Source organism: Glycine soja, chromosome 8, assembly GCF_004193775.1.
Source record: "Glycine soja cultivar W05 chromosome 8, ASM419377v2, whole genome shotgun sequence".
NCBI classification, from domain to species: domain Eukaryota; kingdom Viridiplantae; phylum Streptophyta; class Magnoliopsida; order Fabales; family Fabaceae; genus Glycine; species Glycine soja.
Window position 1 is genome coordinate 44,495,119 of NC_041009.1, and position 21,535 is coordinate 44,516,653.

At 33.6% G+C, this 21,535-nt stretch overlaps 3 protein-coding genes across 7 annotated transcripts; all 3 read left to right on the forward strand.

Annotated features, from left to right (window-relative positions):
• The first annotated feature begins 517 nt into the window (after window positions 1-517).
• Window positions 518-7,899, forward strand: LOC114423481 (glycerophosphodiester phosphodiesterase GDPDL4-like). 2 transcript variants are annotated; one of them, XM_028390245.1, is made up of 9 exons: window positions 519-700; window positions 1,700-1,996; window positions 3,321-3,433; window positions 3,508-4,012; window positions 5,067-5,105; window positions 5,268-5,552; window positions 5,933-6,075; window positions 6,409-6,892; window positions 7,254-7,899. In XM_028390245.1, the coding sequence occupies exons 1-9, from the start codon at window positions 583-585 to the stop codon at window positions 7,553-7,555; spliced, it is 2,286 nt and encodes a 761-aa protein (XP_028246046.1). In that variant the 5' UTR covers window positions 519-582; the 3' UTR covers window positions 7,556-7,899. The 2 variants fall into 2 exon arrangements, with proteins under 2 accessions (XP_028246047.1, XP_028246046.1); XM_028390246.1 differs by lacking the exon at window positions 5,268-5,552 and having other exon boundaries at window positions 518-700.
• Window positions 7,900-11,536: 3,637 nt separating this feature from the next.
• Window positions 11,537-15,129, forward strand: LOC114423483 (pirin-like protein). 4 transcript variants are annotated; one of them, XM_028390250.1, is made up of 6 exons: window positions 11,538-11,715; window positions 11,851-11,900; window positions 12,002-12,040; window positions 12,151-12,179; window positions 13,179-13,345; window positions 14,522-15,129. In XM_028390250.1, the coding sequence occupies exons 1-6, from the start codon at window positions 11,600-11,602 to the stop codon at window positions 15,015-15,017; spliced, it is 897 nt and encodes a 298-aa protein (XP_028246051.1). In that variant the 5' UTR covers window positions 11,538-11,599; the 3' UTR covers window positions 15,018-15,129. The 4 variants fall into 4 exon arrangements, with proteins under 4 accessions (XP_028246052.1, XP_028246050.1, XP_028246051.1 ...); XM_028390251.1 differs by lacking the exon at window positions 12,002-12,040 and having other exon boundaries at window positions 11,537-11,715; XM_028390249.1 differs by lacking the exon at window positions 11,851-11,900 and having other exon boundaries at window positions 11,537-11,715; window positions 11,937-12,040.
• A 2,127-nt stretch (window positions 15,130-17,256) lies between these two features.
• LOC114423486 (beta-1,2-xylosyltransferase-like) lies at window positions 17,257-21,310 on the forward strand. Its single transcript, XM_028390257.1, has 3 exons — window positions 17,257-17,997; window positions 18,867-19,016; window positions 19,924-21,310. Exons 1-3 carry the CDS (start codon window positions 17,359-17,361, stop codon window positions 20,644-20,646), a joined length of 1,512 nt encoding a protein of 503 aa, XP_028246058.1. The 5' UTR covers window positions 17,257-17,358; the 3' UTR covers window positions 20,647-21,310.
• The last annotated feature ends 225 nt before the right edge of the window (window positions 21,311-21,535 follow it).

Sequence of the window (21,535 nt, forward strand, 5' to 3'; positions counted from 1 at the left end):
TAAAAGAGTTTTTCGTTACATAAAATTGAAAGAGTTTAAAAGATATAATATAAAAAAATCATATAATTAATTAATTAAAAATCATCTTTAACATGATTTTCAAGATAATTATTATAATATTAAGATTAATAAACTTATCCTATACAATAAATTACGATTGAATAAAAATATAATAAAAAACTTTACAAAATATCAATGCATCTCCTTTTTCTCAAATAAGAAAGATTAACAACATACTCTTTAACTATTTTCTTTAAAACACCTTCTATTATTATCGGATGATATTTATTAAAAATTATAAATTTCTGTGGTCTCCTTTCCTCTTTCTTGATTTGGTAACTTTCAATAAATTATAATAAAGTATATATATATTATTTTTTTTACAAACTATAAAGTACTAGAGTATATGCTAAAAGGTGTATTACTTCTTTTCTGAACTTAAAAATCCAATTTCCAAAGTAATAAGTGGGTCCACCTTAATAAATGAAGTACTTCTCTGTTTTCTCTATAAAACAAGCTTGTTACTCATACTAAGCTGGCCAACACTCTCTGCTTTTTTCCGGAAACTGAAACTTCGCCGGAATGCTGAAGCCACGCGCTTTTCCCAATGCGTTCTCTCTTCTTCTTCTTCTTCTTCATTCGCTGCTCGCTCTGGTCTCTGCACGAGGATCTCACAGAACCACTTGGAACACTCTCACTGGTTCGTGTTGTTTCCTTTCACTCTTCTTTCTATTCCTTTTGTGTTTTTTTCGCTTCTTCACGTTTTGCTTTGAAAATGCACCCCAAAAAAAGAAAAAGAAAAAATAACAGAGAAAGTGTTCGAAACTTAGCTTTTCTTGCTTTGGTGTTCCTTTTGTTTTTCTTCGTTGAGTTTGTGTTAATTAATTCCACGTTGTTATTAATCAAATGATCGGTGCATTTCTTGCATGTGAACTTTTATTGAAGTATATGAGGCTGAGGATTGAGATTTGAGATGCTGTATGTAGTGTACTGTGTTCTGGTGCTTGGAAAATTATGTGTTTGTATTTGATGTTTTTAGAATTAGAGTGAGTGGGGAAGTGAGAATTTTGGAGCTGGAGCAGGGAATCAACTTGTTGAAGTTGGTGTCGGTGAGTTGTTATCCGATATTGGTTAGTCTGTTTCTGCATGCAATCAAGGTTTTAAATTGAGGTTGCAATCATATGGGTAAACTCTGTCGACGATGGATCCTATATTGCGAGAAATTGCAGACAAATGCGGCCACAATTTTGGTGGCAGAGACCTCAAAACATTCATGTTGCAGCCCGAAATCGCGGTCGGGGACTGTTTTTTTAAACCTGGCATGAGATAAATGGAAACTTTGAAAGCATATAGGTATTGGAAATTCTAGACATTGTACTATATAGCAAGTTCATCGTATGTTACAATGGAAAATTAGTTTCAAGAGCACATTTTTTGGTGAAATGGACTGTTTGTGAATTCGACAAATTCAAATCTTTGTTTGGTGATAATGGAGAGGCCTTAAACAATGAACACAACTCTAGATATCATTAGGTCTTAGAGTTTTCTTCCTTTATAAAATAAGATAAGAAGCCATTGTCAATAGTATTTGACATGTACTTGAATGATTTATGCACCTTTTTTTTTTCTTTTGTTTAGGAAAAACTTATGCTCTGTACTTTGTGTCTTGAAACTCACTTGGATAAGTTCTTTGTTGCAGGAAGTCCACCATTGGTCATAGCACGTGGTGGGTCGTCAGGGATATTTCCTGATTCCAGTGAATATGCCTACGAATTGGCAGCACAAATTAGTTTAAAAAATCTCATTGTGTGGTGTGATGTGCAATTAACGAAAGATGGGGAGGGGATCTGCATCTCAAACATCAAGCTTGAAAATGCTACTGACATTGATAAAATTTTTGAAAATAGAAGTAAGACATACTCAGTTAATGGTGTACAAACCAGTGCCTATTTTGCTGTTGACTACACCTTAACAGAGCTGCGTTCCAATGTCTTATGTAAGTTCAACTTATGTTAAAGATGTGATTTTATTGTTACATACTTACAGCAATTGATGGGCTAATTGATTCTTTTCTACCTTTTCAATAGATCAAGGTTAACACATTTATGTTTTATCATAATTTTAGCAGTTAACAGTAGCAAACTCTTCAAATTAGTTTTGTAATTCTTGTTAAGATTCATGGTAGGATCTATCCCAAACACATACACACAAACGATTTGTTGTGGCTCAGGTTTATGGGTCTTATCCTCACTGATATGGTACTTAACCTTCCCATATTACCGACATGGGACTTCACCTGACACTTGCACTTCAACTGTCTTGTTATAGGTAACAAAAACAACATAATTGTCTAACTAACAAAAACTGTTGACAGCTGTCACTAACAGCTGTGAGGTACACTCATATTCTTGCTAATACATTTGCACTAACTTTATGACTTATATGAGGATTGATGGATGAAGTGGAGAAGAAGAAAAATTGAGTACAAAAACCCTGAGGTTTACATCTAGGATTCTTGGGCTTCTGAACCTTGAAGATAGTGCTTCACTGATTCAGAAGCTACTCTATTCTATTTCTACTTTCCACTCCTAGATACTCCCTTACACTAGGAATATGCAGTCTTGAGACACAAATGAGAGGAAACATGATGCCTGGGATTTAATAACATGCAAATAATTTCCAAACAAAACTCCATATAAGCTAAATGGGAAGGCCTAAATATTGTACTTAGTAATCACGCTATCAAATTACTGAGATACTGTACTGCCAAATATAATAGTGGAAGAAACTGGAAAATATGCCTCTCAAGTTTTAAAACAGATAATTCCTTCTAATTTAAGGAGATATAATATATAATCAACCTTACATTAAAATTATAGATCATTGTGTTAGTTCTACTGTCTTTAAGTCTATGTTTCATCAGATTCTTTGCTGAATGCATCAAAGGTTAATCCCAAGGAAATATGAAATTTATGATGGAGAAGTTATATTCCTGCCAGGTTAAGTCAGTCCTTGTTTCTTTTACTTGATATCAAGATAACCTTAGTTCATTTCAGATTATCCCTTTTAATTCAGTTATCTCATGGATATGATCACCATCTTCAATTACTATTATTTGATAGTTATCATTTTGATAATTTAGTCTCTTTGCAACTTATACATTTAAGACTAACGAGTGCCACATAATAATAGGTTGTTTTGGGAGTGATTTATGCTATCTGGCAATTTTTTAGGCCTTGAGTTATATAAAATACCCGCATTTCCTTATTATAGTTTAAGTATGGTATATTAATTGCTGTCTGTTTTTGGTTACTGGACAGTGATTCAGGGAGATTTCGCTCGAAATCCAAATTTTGATGACAATTTTGAAATTCTTACTGTGAATGAAATGATCACAATAACACCCGCATCTGGACCGTGGTTGAATATTCAGGTATAATGCATTTTCATCTCAGTATTCTAGTTTTTACTGAGCTAAAACTGTTTTTGTTTCCTGATATTTTGCAGTATGATGCATTCTACGCTCAACACAATTTGAGTATGAAAAACTTTGTACTTTCTGTTTCTAGAACAGTAAATGTCAGTTATATCTCATCACCTGAAGCTGGTTTCCTGAGAAGTATAAAAGCACACATCAACCCAAGAATAACAAAAGTGGTCTTCAGGTTTCTGGAAAAAGATGAAGTAGATCCATCAACCAACCGGACTTATGGTTCACTGTTAAAAAACCTAGCATCTATCAAGACATTTGCTTCAGGAATACTTGTTCCCAAAGGATACATATGGCCTGTAGATCCAACAGGTCTTTATCTACTACCACATACATCTTTGGTCTCTGATGCACACAAAGTGGGACTTGAAGTCTTTGCTTCAGATATTCTGAACGATATTCCAATAAGCTATAATTACAGTTATGACCCTGTTGCTGAGTACCTCAATTTCATTGACAATGGAAACTTCTCTGTTGATGGTGTGTTGTCTGACTTCCCCCTAACGCCATCTGAAGCTATAGGTAAGTTGTCTTTCTCTTTTTGCTAGAATAGCCTTCCATAAATTTAATGCATTTGAACTGATCAAATCTTGTTTCCTGTTATCATTTTTTTTCTACTAAGATTGTATTTGTTCATTTAATGGAGTTGATGAAGCTATGATCCTGTTTACTGCTGGCCTTGTGTGCATAGTATTTTGATGAACACCATGCATGTTTAAAGCAAGGATATATGGTTTGAATCACCATGCCTGATTTTGTATAATGCTGGAATTCCGAGATTATTGTACTCAGATATTTATATATATGTAAGCTAGTTTATCTTCTTCTTTTATTAAAAATCATGGTAAGGGTATATAGCATTTCCATGAGGGTTCCACTCAGAGAGTTATACAATATGGATTTCTTGATCAAAGAAATGACACTGGTGGAATTTATAATTACCATCGCATATAGGATTTCATGTCTTAATGCTGGTGCTAGTGCATGCACATAATCTTACTAAAAAGGCTAGCCAGTGCATCAAATTTTTGACTGAAAGAACTTGGCTGGGCTTTCACTTCTAGCATGGAAGAAAGGGCACTTCACCCTCCAAATTTTTTATGATTCAATCATTCTTCTTTTGGGGGTGAAAGAGAGGCCCCCGCCTTCTCCTTGATCAAATAGTGTAAGCAGATCTCTTAAGTTGACCACTACCAACTCCTTTTTTTATGTTTCCACCTTTTAAGCAAAGTCCAGTTTAGACTGGACTGGACTTCTTTTGGAAGATTCCAACTATATACTATAGGCAACCATTGTAAAAACATGATGTTCATTTTCCTTACTTCTTTAACACAAATATAGATATCTTCTCAAAGTATTGCATGTGATTATCTTTCCAAATAGAAATTTTCTGTATTGGTTTCCTATGGTTCTGCATCTTCTAAAAATTCTAAAAAAATGTATGCTGGTTCTTTCTGGATTGGATTCTACATAACTTAACAGTCCTAACCTGACTAACTTCAGAAAAATATGTGTATGCAAGAGTAAACAATTTCCCCCCTTTCAATAAATATTGAATTCTCTTCTTATTATGCAGACTGCTTTGCTCACATAGGCCTCAATTCCCCAAAGAAAGGTACATTAAAATCAATGCTTTGTTATGCTTGTATGAATATGTACTCTCATCTTGTTCTTTAGTCTATCCCTGGTTGATTCATTGTATATTTGTATTACACTTCAGTGCTAGTGTAGATTGCATCATTGTTAACCAGATACATTCATTATGTTCATGTTTCAGTTAACATCTTGGTCATTTCAAAATATGGAGCGAGTGGAGATTATCCTCCTTGTACTGACTTGGCATATGAAAAAGCTATTTCAGATGGTGTGGATGTTCTTGACTGTCCTGTTCAAATGTCAAAGGATGGAATACCATTTTGCTTAAGCTCTATTGATCTTATAGAGAGCACAGATGTTGCTCTATCAAGTTTCAGCAAACTTGGCAAAATTATCCCAGAGATCAAATCTGGCAATGGAATATTTACATTTGACTTGGCTTGGGATGATATAAAAAGCTTGGCCCGTAAGTCAAAATTCATGTAGAATGAGAAACATATACACAACACAAACAAATCGTATGTAAGGAATAGTTGGGACGAAAATTTCCATATTGATTCTCTTTACAGGATAATAAATTTAGATGATAGGTATATTATCATAATTATTTAAGGCAGGATATGGAACTGAAAGAGGTGCCCAGAACCTGCTGACAAATCCCAAGTTATTTATAGCTGCTTGGAAGATTAATCTATGAAATTTTTTATTCATTTTGCCCTCACTTGTATTTTCTTTTTTGTGCTTCACTGCCTGTTGTGGATATATTTTACATTTTATGAAAATTTGAAAAAAATTGTAAGAAAATATTTGATGTCTGTGTTTTTCTGTTTTTCCTTTTCCCTGCAGCCTCAATGTTGAACCCGTATTCTACAAGCTCTTTGTATAGGAACCCAAAATCTAACAAGAAGGGGCAATTTTTAACATTGTTAGATTTCTTGAACTTGACAAAAGCTCAGACTTCCCTATTAGGTGTTGTGATCATCATTGAGGTATGTGTTCTGCTTATGCCTGTTATTTCAGTTTTCAATTCATTCCTTTAGCTGTAGATTATGTGAACATGTAATATCTTTGGTAAAAAGCTGGTTATGCTCAGTAAACTCTAAGCCATATGGTAAAACATAAAAAATGACAAGTCACTATTCATCAGGGGCATTAATATCATTCTTGTAAACACCAACATAACGTTGAGAAGGGAGTCAAGCAATTGTTGGCAGCATTACTAGACGTAATTAGCATCCTTAACATGTCATCGGATAAGATAATGAACTTCTATATAAAAAACTCATTTTTATTGAAATTATGTTTTTTTCTACTATTTTCAGAATGCAGCCTATCTTGCAAGGAAACAAAATTTAAGTGTGACTGAAGCAGTGATTGATACTTTGAGCAAAGCAGGTTATGACAAACCAGGGGCTCCAAAAGTTATGATTCAATCCACTAATAGTTCTGTACTACTGAAATTCAAGGAGAAAACCAAGTACGAGCTTGTCTACAAGATTGATGAGATAATTCGTGATGCTGTTGATTCAGCTATTTCGGATATCAAAAGATTTGCTCATTCTGTGGTTGTCAAGAAGGCCTCTGTATATCCTGATCGTAAACAGTTTGTGACTGGCTCTACAAAGATTGTGCCAAAGTTCAAATCTTCTAATCTCACTGTTTATGTAGAAACATTCAGCAATGAGTTTGTATCTCAGGCATGGGATTTCATGTCAGATGCAACTGTGGAGATCAACACATTTGTTAAGGATGCCGGAATAGATGGTGTCATCACAGACTTCCCAAAAACAGCTAATAGATACAGAAGTAAGTGCGTAGAATACCTTTATTTCTTGTTCTTGGAATTAAAGGTGCAATTTTGGCACTATTTTGTTTTGATATATTCTGTATAATCACTTTACAGTTTAGGCACTTTTTACTTCCAGTTCTCTTCCATACTTTATATTATTGTAGTAAGTTTTCCCTCACAGTTCCTGTTGATATAAGCACACAACAAACAGTCGATTACTTTCCCCTTTTCATTTCTTTCCATCGTATTTTATACTGTGTCTCTCTCATTTTGTTTTCATAGTAAAGTTGGTTTTCCCTTCATGTCCAATTCAGAACTACAATGGAGTCTTACTCTCACATCTGATTACTGATATGATTGTTACTCATCCTACCGCAGGGAACAGATGCTTAAATTTGGGTGACAGAAAACCTCCTTACATGAAACCAGTTCAACTGCCCGGCCTTTTGTCAAAAATAGACAATTTTTCGTTGCCACCGGCATTGGCTCCTGTCCCTCCCCTGACTGAAGCTGAGGTGACAGAACCACCATTGCCTCCTCTTTCTAAAATAGCCCCATCTAGCCCTATTGCTGGGACTGAACCAGGAGCACAACCGCCGCGAAATGCACAGGCTAAGGTCACCGTCGTCTTCCTTTTGTCCACTCTGACTACTGTGCTTGTAGGTTCTCTTCTGCTTTGAGTGGTGCAGGCTTCCTAATTCCCATTAAAAAGGAAAAATAAAAATAAAAATAAAACTAAGATAGAAAGGGTTGGTTATGCTAGTTCCCCTACTTCTTTCTGGGTTAAGCAGAATGAAGCTTTAGTAGTGCTTGAATAATTCTTATTGCTTACTTGCCGTAGTAAATTATTTCCATAAGCTATTGTAGCTAGGTATATTCCCCCCCTCTCCAAACTCTTCCTGTTGTAGCAGTAGCATGTGGAGTAGGAAACAGCTCTTGGGAAGTAAGAAATCCAACTATATAGTTTGCATATGTATTTTTTTTTTTTTAATTTGCAGTAAATTTACATGAGGAATTTCTTACAGATTTCAACATGTGGTATTTTCTGCAAACTTAAAATTTGCAGAAAACTTACCTGCGAAATTGAAATTTGCAGAAAATTTACAGATCTCAACATGTGGGAATTTTTTATTTCAAGAAATTTTCATGCCAATGTTTTCACAAAATATTCTTGTAGATTTTAGAATCCGTAACAAAATTGTTATCTATAAAAAGAATTGTTGTAGACCAAAATTAGCAAGAAAATCTATAGTAATAAGAGACATTCAGTGTTGATTAGTGAACCAAAAAGCAATTATTCACAATTTTTAGATATACATATTTTTTTTCAGTCCTTTAAAGAACTATTTCCACCAACATATGTGGGAGAAAAAATTTAAATGAAAAATCTACGCAATTTCACTTCAAAAATAATTTTAGGTTGTAATGGAGAGCAATTTTGAATTTTAAGATTAATATTTTTATCCCAGGTTTTGTTACTTATTTTTAACTAAAATGTCATATTAATACAAGGAAAAAAAAAGGATATCCCTTGACTTTTCTACGTGATGATGTTAATTGTCTCAAAAGAAATTGAGCTTCCTTTCCCCTTCGTCATGCTTTTGTTCCAGTGATGTCATTAATTTCAATGCTGTATTTGAAGGAGTGCATCTTCTCTCCACGAAAGTTGCTTTAATTTGTTGGCTTAGCATCAAGATAAATGAGCTATTGTTTTTTTTTAAAAAAAAAGGATTAAGGATATTTCTCACCCGTTAATCATAAATTAATTTAGAAATTATTGAAATAAATGTCTTTCTTTCATTAACGCAATTTTTTTAGAGATTTAAGTAAAGTCTATGTAATATTATTATTTAGTCTAAAATTCGAAAAAAATACAACAAAAGAATGCTTGGTATTGTTGGTAAATAACAGCTCGCTAGCACATTAATTTATTGACTTCCATGCCAAACTCCTTGACCACGCAAAACATGGTTTTGGATAGAAATTCTTTCCACTTTGAATAGCACATTTATCAAATCCTTACATTTGTGTAGGTATTTGCGTGCCGCAAGTGCACAATATTGTAGAACTCTAAAAAGATTTTTATATTATTAGTATGTTATAATTATTATTTTTTTAAATTAAAATATTTATATATTAATATGCACTTAATTTTTAAATTTTACTATACTGCCATTGATCTCCTAGTTATGGGTCTTTTGAAATATTTCATTGACTTGTATTTTATTTTTTGGGATTTTACTATAAACTTGTTTTTAAGATAATTTTTTAAAATATAAGTGGTGTAAGACTGTAAGTAATTGAATTCGGATTTGATTTTGAATTTCGTGTGTACGAAAAAAACATAAGTAAGGAGATATCAATTTCTTAAAATAAATCGTCATATTTAGAAGTTAATCTTTTACTCTCAGTTAGAAATGCTTAACACCTAAAAAGTTTCAATCGATAATGAAAATGAAAAAAAAAAATATATCTCCAGTTCATTTCATATTTAGAAGTTAATCTTTCACGTCAGCTTACCGTCACGTCTACTTCTCATTTCAATTCATTATCAAAGTGAGTCCAGTTCATTGAAAAAAAAAGAAATTAAGGGGACTGAAAAGAGCAATGAGGAAACTAGAGAGCAGTTTCTTCGTTTCGTTGTAAATTCTCTTACTATGGAAATATCACTGAATTGAAGGTGACTGCCATATAATTCATAGAAACAATCTTCAAATTCTTTTTGATTTCCTCCAAATGAGGCTTTGAACAGTTGATGACGAATGATGTAACTCAGAATTGTGGTATCTGTATGGTGATCTCAAGAATTAGTGAAGATGGCAATTCGTGATTAAGATAGTTATTATGTATTTTTCTGAGATTATATAGGAATTTTCATTGTAAGGGACATCTGTTGTGCACACTTAATTTTCACATAATTTATCTTATATTATAATAAAGCTTTTGTATTCATCAAAATTAAGCCAAAAAAAAAACAAAACAAAACAGATAGACTTAATATACTTTACATGTAAGTCAAGTCAACATCTCATGGTAATTATATATAAATCATTTTTTCTTCACATTCATCCTTCCTTGATAAAGTCGTGACATTAGTTAAAGGTTTTTTTATGTATAAAAGTTCAATTAAAAAATTGAATTGAATTTAAGTTTAAGTTACAAATAAATGATTTTTATGGATGATAAAACAAATCTTATATGGTTACGTATCTCTACTTGATTGGACATTCCTCAACTATTGATTAATATCACATTAACTAATTAAATAACTCAACCACAATAGTTGTCTTGACAAATAATAATTGTCTCATTTCTTTTTTCGCACTACCTCATTTCTTCAACCAAACTTAACCAATTCCTTATAACCCTAACAAGCCTTGGGCTATGCCCGTGAAGTTAAGAACTCCATTAAAATCGATAGAAGTAATCCACAACTACTATTATGCATGTTTGAATTAAAGTTATGAAAGCTAAAAAGTACTTTTACCTTCCAAGATAACAATTTTTTTTCCTTCTTCTCATTTTAAGCATTGGAACACACAAATTTGTATTAGAATTTGCTAATATACTTTTCCAACTTTAAACAAAACATCCTCGTTGTCGTTTGCTTGTGTAGGTAAAATAAAAACGTGTGATTTTATATAGAGAATTACTATTTGACAGTTAGATTAAAATATTTTAAATTTAAATTAAAACTTTATTTAATAATAAAATATTTAAAAGATTTATCAAACATAAAATCAAATATCTTAAAATTTTAATTTATGTTTATAAAAAAATTAACTTATGTCAAGATCGTCACCGCAATCATCATTATCATTGTGTTTGTTGTCATGACTATTGTTATAGCCACCAATATGATTCCGCAACCAGTCATAGGAGTTGATAATCATGATAATAATTATAGTGATGATCATAATAGTTATGATGGACAGTCATGATGATAGTGATGATATTGTAGGTGTTAAATATAAGATATTTTAAGATGATATAAATTAAATGTTTAAGATATTTGATTTTTTATTTGATAATCTTGTAAAGATTTTAAGATTAAATAAAGTTTTAATTTAAATTTAAAATATTTTAATTTTTACCTTTTATTTTAATTTAACCATTGAAATTGATGAGTATGGTCCTCACATAAAATGATCATTCTGGTATAATACTTGATAGATATAAATTATAGATTAATCTTATTTTCTCATTTCATATATTCTGTTTTTGTTTTTTTTATATTATTTAATTTGTCATTAAATTAAAAATTTATAACTCCATGGTATATCTTTTTTTTTACGGTCATTCATGATATATCTAAGTATTTCTTCTTGGTTAATAACAATACACTCCTATTAAACTTCAATATTTATCTGAAAAAGAAAGATTTATTTCCACATTTACATTGCGTGTTTGGTGCTAAATAAAAAGCACTATGGAAGATTTTTTTCCTTTTCCGGTGCTCCACGTGGCAGTCATGTAGTGGCTGAGATGGATCCCCTGAACTGCACATCATCACTGCGTTATGCTGACGTTCATAGAAACTCTCAGAACAAACAAACTAGAAGTTCCTTCACTTCACTTCCATTCTCATTCATTTGACCTTTCCAAAGGGTAACTCTCTCTCTCTCTCTCTTCACGCCACCTTCCTATATATACCTTCAACCATTTTCTCTTATTCCTCACACTTTTCAGCAATCAAAGATTCTTGTTTTGCACCGTTTCACAAAATGCCACAAAGAAAAGGTTGCAGTTCTCTGAATGAGCCTCGTCTTGTTGCCAGGAAATTCTTGGCACGACCTCAGATTGAGGGTGTTGGGACTGTTGTTAGAAGAAGCATAGGAGGGTAAGTAGTAAGAGAAAATGAAAAAAAAATAATTAAAATTAAAGCTTCAAGACCCTTTTTTCAATTTGCATCAAAAGTTTGCACTCATTGCAAAGTTGGGATCTTTGAGTTGATTTGTTAAGTGGGTTTGATCAGGTTTGAGCTCAAGTATTTTGATCCCTTCATTGTCTTGGATGAATTCTCAGGTGAGAAGCTCTGTTTTTTGCTCTGTTATATTGCAGGGGAAAGTGTATGTGTTTGTTTGTTTGTATGTTTTCCAAGAACGTGAAATTTTGTGACATTGCAGTTACTGCTCCTGCTGGTTTTCCTGATCATCCCCATAGAGGTTTCAAAATTGGCCTTTTCTTTCTCATTCTATTTTGTTCTAGAGAAATTTTCTTTGCTGAGATATATATTGACTAATTGTTCCTTCTTTGTGATACTCTTCTGTAACAGGCTTTGAGACGGTCACATACATGTTGCAGGTAGAGCAAAATTGAATGTTTCAATTCACAGGCTTCTTCTCATGCTCAATTTTCCCGATGGCAAACATCTCATGCTGCCTGTATAACTGTTTGCCATCATTGGACAAATCTTTTTATTGGTTATTTACTTTTGTGGAAATCCTTTTCAAAGTTGGAAACATATTGTTTTAATGGACTAATGGCCATCATAAAGGTGAGGGTTACAAAATGATACATAAATGGAAACTAAGGCCATGTTTAATGCCCTTCTCATTTTCTTATGTTTAAAATCGTTTTGTAAAACAATTTCATAGTATAAGATGGGTTGAATAGTCAAGGGAGAAGGGCACCACCATAACGGCCATGTGACAATATTGAACAAAACTAACATTCTAATATGTTAATATTTGCTGATAAAAGAAATACAGTATTCATCGACTAATTTCTATTATGTTTTTGAAAATTGTTTTCAAAAACCAAAAGACAGGAACACTTGAGAGATACTTACTCACTCCTATTTTCTTCAAGTATTCTATTTAAGTGCTTAAGGAACAAACTTTTAGAAAGCAAAAATCAAGAGATAACACTTTCAAATATACTTAGATGACGGAAAAAATTTCAAAAACAACTTTTTAGAGACAATAAAAAAAAACAAATATTAGTATTTGGTTTTCTGATTTGAAGTATAACCATATATTATCAGGTCATACATGGTTGCAAATTTTGTGCGGATGGAATGGCAACAAATAAGTTAAAAGTTAATGCCCGGCTGCCAAATCAAGCAATATTAATAAGTGACATTTAAACACAACCACGAAAGAATTACCCCTAAAAGCTGGTTACATAAGCAAGAAGACAAGAATGACCCCACATGTTATAATGTCTTGTATCTGCTTGTAGAATACCAACTAAGCTACTAGCAACTTGTACCTAAAGTTGTGAAGGTGCTATGTAAGTCCCTTCCCTTGTGCCTGGGCATTTATTTATTATTAATAGTGTACAATCTTTTGTCTCATTCAGGGAGCTATAATGCATGAAGATTTTGAAGGACATAAGGGGACAATAGAAGCTGGTGACTTGCAATGGATGACTGCAGGGAGAGGGATTGTTCACTCAGAAATGCCTGCGGCTCAAGGCACCCAAAAGGGTCTACAATTGTGGATCAACTTGGCTTCCAAATATAAAATGTAAGTGAATTATATTCCTTTTTATTTTCTCATTGGATTTTGATGATCAGGCAATTTCTGAAACCTTGGTCCTTAAACGAGTCCAATGGTGTCGTGTGATTAGTACAGTAGTCTATCTCATTTAGTGGGATAAAAAGCTTTGGTATTGTTGTATTGGATTTTGACTAGGACACTTTTATGTTTCATTAAATCTTACCTAGCACACCTTTAATAAGATTTGAATAACAAAGATCCCCCAATAAGGGTATTAGAGGTAACTATCAAGGAGAAGACTTTTAAGCTTTTCTGTTTTCTCAATTTCTCAAACAACAACCTTTGCCTTGGCCTCAGGGTTAGATAACATTTTTTGCGTCATTGGTCATCATCATTATGTCATTTTGAGTGATCGTTTAATTCGGATGATGCTTACCATCAATAAGACAAAAAGTGATTCCTCTCTTTACAAAGAAAAAAAAAAGTCAAATATATTTTTAACTTTTGGAATTAATATATACCTTGCTTAGTTTCACATGCCACTTTATCTCATGACTCCCATGCCATCATGGACCATTTCCTAGAAGTGCTTTTGAGTAGCTACATGATGCAAGTGTGCATAACGGTTTGAAATGGCAAGCATATGTGCCTCTCATCCATATTCCCTGTGATGATGGTAACTTCAATAATAAAGGCAACATATTGCCACTGCTAGTTTCAAAGTTTGTCAGGTTTTGAGTGACCCAATATAGATATAGTCTACTTTCTCACTATAGCCTTTTGGAAGTGCTACTTGCTATGTTTAGTTGGTTTTTGGCCATGTTTAAGAAAGGATTATGATTCTCTCATGTTAGTTTTGGCCATGCTATAAATGAAAAAGATATGAAATAATTATAGTAGGACCTACCACATTACTTGTGTAGGCTTCATTAACTTTCATGTATAATTCTCTTTCATAACAAGACTTTGTCATGTTGCTTGCTAACATAAGAGAATCCTAGCCCTTTAAAATCAATTTCTGCGTGTCTGGGAGCCAGTTTTGTTGGACGTAATTGGCGTTTTTTCCAATCCGACAGAAGAGTTACTTCTGCATTTGGTGCCTCAGAGTGCACAAACGAATGTTTAAAAACTTTTTAACGTTAATCCAAACATACTTTTAAGCTAACCTTGTATAACCTTTTTGTGCTGCTATATATTATCTAGGATTGAACCAAGGTATCAAGAAGTGTTGAGTAAGGACATAGCAGAAGCTGAGGATGATGGTATCAAGGTTAGAGTTATAGCTGGGGAAGCACTAGGGATAAAGTCTCCAATCTACACAAGGACACCAACCATGTTCTTGGACTTCTCTCTCAAACCTGGAGGTCACTTGCAACAACCTATACCAAATTCTTGGAATGCTTTTGTCTATATATTGGAAGGAGAGGGTATATTTGGAAACATGATATCTCAGCCTTCAAACTCTCACCATATTCTTCTTCTTGGTCCTGGGGATGGCCTAGAGGCATGGAACAAATCTTCTAAGCTCCTTAGGTTCATTTTGGTTGGAGCAGAACCCTTGGGGGAACCTCTAGTGCAATTTGGACCCTTTGTCATGAATTCACAAGAAGAGATTGATCAAACCATTGATGATTTTGAGAACTTTGCCAACGGATTTGAAAAGGCAAGACATTGGACATCTGAAAGCCAAATTAATTAATCAAGACTTCATTTTTCCTTGTTGTTCCTCCTTTTAGAGCGAATTTGGAAAAAAAGTAATTGAAGAACTAATTAATAAATATGAAATGACGTAAAAGTATATGTTGATATCATTCTTTCATATAAATTATATGGTTAGTTTCACAGACAAAGATATATTTTTAGGCAATTATAATTTTATGTTTCTTATTAGATAATTTTGACCTTTATTTATTTTTTTATTAAAGACTAAGCATTTTAATAAAAATTAAAATAAATAATGTAAACCTTATAATGATTAAAATAATTAGTATAAAACATTACGACATTATCCACGAAATTTAAGGGTTCCATGAAGATTGTTGTAGATTTGCTAATGAACAAAGTGGATGGGAAAAATATTCATAACCGTGGATAATATCTATTATGAGTAAAAGGTCATACTTCAAATGGATATTTATTATTTATGGGTCTGAGTACTTTTTTTTGCCCGATGATTATTAATGGATAGATACAGATATCATAGCATTCTGTCCATGGGTATCCATTATCCATAAAAGTTATAAAAGTATCTTTTTATCAAAGAAAATAATTCTAATTTTTATATCTAATTTTAATATTATTTCATTCTCACGCTTACATTCCCCTTTTATATATATAAATAAATAATGTAACTTATGCTTTGAGATATTGTAATTTTATTTGTAGTTTAAATTTATGTTTATTTATGCTTAAAAGATATTTATTTCAATGTTTAATTCTATTGTATTAATGTTTCTTTTTTATCTTTAGTTTTTAATTAACTAGTTTTACTTGAGGTTGAAATTCATTTTTTATAATATATATATATATATGTAAATTTTGAAGTATCCATGGATATTCATGGATACTTTACATATTTTTTTTAAACAGATATTTAATAGATAATGGACGAATAACGATCACAAATTTTTTTCTAATGGGTGGGTAACGGATAATTCCTATTCATGGCCGACCCATCCATTGTTATTCCTAGGTGAAAGTGAGTATATTGGTGAGGGTTTGTATCTTGAAGGTGGGTACAACTTTGAAATGAAAAAAAATGAGTATTGGAATTTATAAATACTAAGGGAGTAAGAGATATAGAAATGTACTTGTTAAAAAATATGTGTAAATTGTTAAATACTACAAGAGTAAGGAATATAAAAATATAATAAAATATAAGATGGATTGAATGATTAAGATGAGAAGAAATAAAAGAAATGTTACTATTTGATATTTTTTATTAATAAAATTAATAAACTAACCGTTAATCATATAATTGTTGAACAATATTTGTAAATCACCCTAAATCTCTTATATTTGAGTTTGATTTTTATAAATAAAATTACAATTAGTAAAGGTGGTGATGAAGTCATTTTTGAATTAGAAAGAGGTAAATGAGGAATTTTATAATAATAATAATAATAATAATAATAATTTACAAGGTATAAAGCTTAACACTTCAAATAATATTTGAAAAAAAATGTTATATAAACTCATTTATCAAATAAATTTATAAAATATTCAAATAAAATATAAAAAAGATGAAAAAAAACTAGTCAAACATTGCGCTGGTTGAATCAATTTAAAAATTCACTTGGATTTAATTTGTGAATATTTCTTTCACCGTCTATGAAAGAAAAAGGCATTAGAGAAGCAAATTCGCAAGTGTGACCATTCATTCAACTCCCTATTACACACAGGCTAATGACCAAGTAGAGACTACTAACAAACTATTATCCAAACACGATCTTTTTCCACCCAGTCTTAATTTTTGCTTCTTAAAGAAATTAAGTTGATTTCACGATCCAAGTTGCATTGGTTGAATCCTTTTGAAGTTTTCCCCTATCTTCTGTGTTGGTGGTGATTTCTTTGATCCTAAGTGAATTATATCAGTTGCTCCAAAACCTTTTTGAAATCTAGCTTTAATTTTTGTCCCTAACTCTATTCATATGTTTTCAAATTGGATCAGCAAACAAGCCTTATGTGCCTCCAACTTAACCAACCTAGCTATCCTGAAGGAATATTCAAAATCATGCTTTAATAATAAAAAAAATGAAACATTCTGTTAACCGTAGAGAATCCTGATCCCTTTACCAGCACTAAGAAAAGAATAGAATTTGATTCGCAGCAAACTTTTCACTTTTGCTTTTCCTTTTGGAAAGAACTAAGAACAACGACCAAATCCACGTGTCAGCACCCCACTGGCCTATCTTCGTTTGTTAGAGAGAGAGAAAAAAAAACCACGCACCCACTTCGCTCCACAACACAACTCTGTCGTTGTTACCGTAGAGAGAGAAAGAGTGAGTGAGTGAGTGAGTGAGTGAGAAGAAGAAGAAGCCATGAACAAAAGAACCACGTTGCTTATTCGAACCCTCTTGTTCCTCTTCGTACTTAACTCCCTCTATCTCTCTCTCTACTTCACCCACAAACCCTCTTCTTCTTCAGAAGAAGAACAAGAAAAATCTGAACTTGAACCAGACACATATCTCACACCATTTTCACACGAACCTCACTTTTCAAAGCCATGGCCAATTGTCCCCTCCCACATCCCCTGGACTACCACTTCTGCGCGATCCCACTCCTGCGAGGCCTACTTTGGGAACGGCTTCACTCGCCGCCGCGACGTCCTCCTTCCCCGCGGCGGCGCGGGGTGGTTCCGGTGCCACCACAGTGACACGCTCCGGAACTCGGTGTGCGAGGGCGGGAGACTCCGCATGGCGCCGGAGAAGATCACGATGGCGAAGGGTGGCGAGGATTTGGCGGCGGTTATGGGGCGCACGGAGGACGAGGAGATGCCCGTGTTTCAAAACGGTGCGTTTCAGGTTGACGGCGGTGAAGTCGTCGTTGACCGGGAGCTTCTGGTTGACCAAGAGTTTTTGGATGAGTATGTGCCGAGGGGAGGGATCGATAGGCACACCATGCGGGAGTTGATTGCCAAGATACGGATCGTGAGAGGGAAGGATTTTCAATGTGATGAGGTGAGAAGGGAAGTGTAAAGTTTGAATTTTTCATGGTTATTATTATCCGGGTTTTGTTTGTGGCTTTGGTGATGTGAGTGTTTATGAGTGATGTTACAAGACAAACCCTGCGGGATTTTGATTAGCAATGTTAGGATCATGGGAGGGGTCGGGGTAGGGTTTCTAATTTTGATTCGTGATGTGAGTGTTAACAAGTGGTGCTTGGGTTGAGTGGGAATCGTTGTGGAGTTTTTGACTCTGGGTGTTGGTTTTCCTTGTTTTGATGATTCTGAATTGGACTTTGTTATGGTGATTCATTATTAATTTATTACCTTGTCTGAGTCTAAAAGATTCATTAATTTGAGATCACTTTTAGGGGGGAAATAAGTGTGTTTTGTCTTTTTACTTATCCAGTGCGGTGTGTAATCCAATGATTGGGTAAGATCGGTTATTTGATAGGAAAGGGAAGTTATTTATTTTGAGAGATAAGAGGGAAAGTGCAACTAACAAACAAACTAAGAATGCTGGATGTCCTGCCCAATTTTTCTGCTTATTAGAGAGATAGCAATTCCTCAGAAATAAACCATGAGCACAACCCCAAAAGAGTGTCCATAAACATAGCTTTATTCTATATCAAGCATAGGGGTTAGGTTAAGAGACTTCCTTAGAGATGCAATCATTCTCTTCTTTCTATAATAAATGTGTATGAGATATTCAACCGATAAAACTTATTATTCCCTGTCTGTTTCTCTCTTTGTTTTAGCTTTTAATTTTCACAATTGCCTGCCTGCCTTCTCCTCTTGACATAATTTACTGTAGTCTTATTGCTATCTTTCTTTATACAACTTTTGTTTTTCTGTGCTTGTGACAAGAGGTTTTCTACTTTGCAGTGGATTGAGGAACCAACACTTCTGGTGACACGTTTTGAGTATGCTAATCTTTTTCACACTGTTACAGACTGGTACAGTGCTTATGTTTCTTCTAGAGTCACTGGTCTGCCCAATCGACCTCATGTGGTCTTTGTTGACGGCCACTGTAAGGTATGCATGATCACTTTTGTTAATTTGTTTCATTTACCTTCAACATTCTAATGATACCGGTTTGCATCCTATGAAAACATAAAAAAAGCCAATGGTGCAGTTACTTTGGTTTGCATAAATTTGATGTCTTCAAAGAATTTTTGGCATTAGCTGTTGATTAAGCACCCAGAAAATGGAGGTGAAATGTATGATTTTGAGATACAAAAATTGAAAAGAACTGCTGAGATGTGAAGAATTTAGGAAGAGGTTATTAACTACGTGGTTAATTTTTGTAACTGAATTTGAAATTAACAAGTACTAGTTGTTGATTGCTAAAAGGAACTGATTGGACCAAGCTGGGTTTCCAGATCTAAATAAAAGGAATCAATAGTTGAAGTATATCTTTGCATTTCTTGAACCTTTGTTGGCTGGAAGCTTTAGATTAAATATTGATTTTAATCTAAAATGTTGCATGACAAATTGGTGTAGTTTTTTTTTAAATTTTCTACCATCTCCTATTGTTCCAAAGCCTGTAGAATAATTTTGGTGTTTTGGTATTCTTTAGGAAAAAAGAGGGTTGAATTTTGGTACTTTTTATTTGTCAAAAGTAAAATAAAATTTGGTACTTTGTAGTTGTACCAATCCAAAGTATATTCTTCTAAACTTTCAAGTCAAGTTGAAGCCCTCTTGTTAAGTCTCAACATGATTATTGTTGAGTTTTTTGTTCGACTCCAGTGTTTGACATTTTTTGCATTTTTAAGTTTCCAAGTTAAATTACATTGCTTAAATATAACGAACTGTCTTCATCCTTCTTCATAAATAGTGTGAACACACATGTATTATGTTATACTTATTGGTTAGTTTTGTTTAACTTATTGACAAATATGGAAATTGGTTGTTAATTTACTAGTTTCCTCCAAAAAATTAGGCTCCTCTTGAAGAGACATGGAAAGCCTTGTTCTCAAGCGTCAGATATGCTAAAAGCTTCAGTGGTTCAGTTTGTTTTCGTCATGCTATTCTCTCACCTTTGGGATATGAAACGGCAATGTTTAGAGGACTTTCAGAACATATAGATTGTCATGGAGCTCCTGCACAAGAACTACTGCAAAAGCCTGATGACCAAAAAACTGCACGCCTTTCTGAGTTTGGAGAAATGGTCAGAGCAGCATTCGGGCTACCTCTAAACATACACCGCGATGGAAAATCACTCGCTGGACATAATGTCCTCTTTGTTCGTCGTGAAGATTATTTAGCTCATCCACGTCACAGTGGAAAACTTGAATCGCGACTAAGTAACGAGCAAGAAGTCTTCGACTCCTTGAAGAGCTGGACATTTAATTATAAAGGGTGTAAAATTAACCTTGTCAACGGATTGTTTGCGCACATGTCTATGAAGGATCAGGTACAAGCTGTTCATGATGCATCGGTCATCATCGGTGCCCATGGTGCCGGTCTTACTCATATAGTGTCTGCATTGCCTAAAACTGTGATTCTGGAGATCATTAGCAGCTATTACAGACGACCACATTTTGCATATATTTCACGGTGGAGAGGGTTAGAGTACCATGCAATCAACCTTGCCGGATCACATGCTGATCCTGGAACTGTGATCAAAGAACTGGCGAACATAATGAAAAGCCTTGGATGTTGAGTGTTATGGGGGTTGAAACTGCTGATATATCTGAGCTTGAGTGGTGGAATGGAAGGTGATCTTGAATTTTCGGATTAACATTTCATGTGGCTTGCAATGTTTCTTTTTTTTTTTCCTTTCATTGCAGTCAGTTTGGTTGCTACAAAGTGCTTCAGAGTTGCTGATATCTTTTGTTGGAGCAAAAATAGCATAATTAACATGACAATTCTACAATGCTTGTGAAGGATGCAGAATCAATGCCATGTGAGAAACGTCCATTTGCCTTGGTTTGTTAGTATCTATGAAGCACGGACACTCTAGTCTCTTGTGGTATCTGATGTCCGACACGTGTCCATGTTAGTGTCCGACATCGACACGACACCCGCATTACGTTCTATATTTTGGTGTCTACGTATCTGTGTTCGTGTCAGTGTTGGTGCTTCATAGGTTAATATTGTGGCATCTTCTAGTTCATTTTGTTTCCTTCACATTCTCCTTGCGAGTACCTGGCACATTATACAGAGGAGTCTCAATTTTTTATTTATTTTTGTATTGATACTTTCATACTTACCCCGCTTTGTTGTACAATAATAGGCTTTTCCACGGTTTCATATTTTCTGTGTATTTTCGATACGGATTCTCTGTTAATTGTTGAGGTAATCTATACAAATTGAATTTGTACGTACATTAAGCTTTTGGCTGATATCATTTTCAGGGAAGTCGTTTTCTGAAGTATTTAATGGATACAGTATTGAATAATTTAAGACAAAATCAATTTTTCTAAGGTTGATTCAAACACGCGCTTCATTTTGTATAACGCTTAAAATTTTAACATTAGATATTAAAAGATATGATTAATATTTTAAATTCCAAACAAAAATATTATATAAGTTTTTAATATATTTTTGGC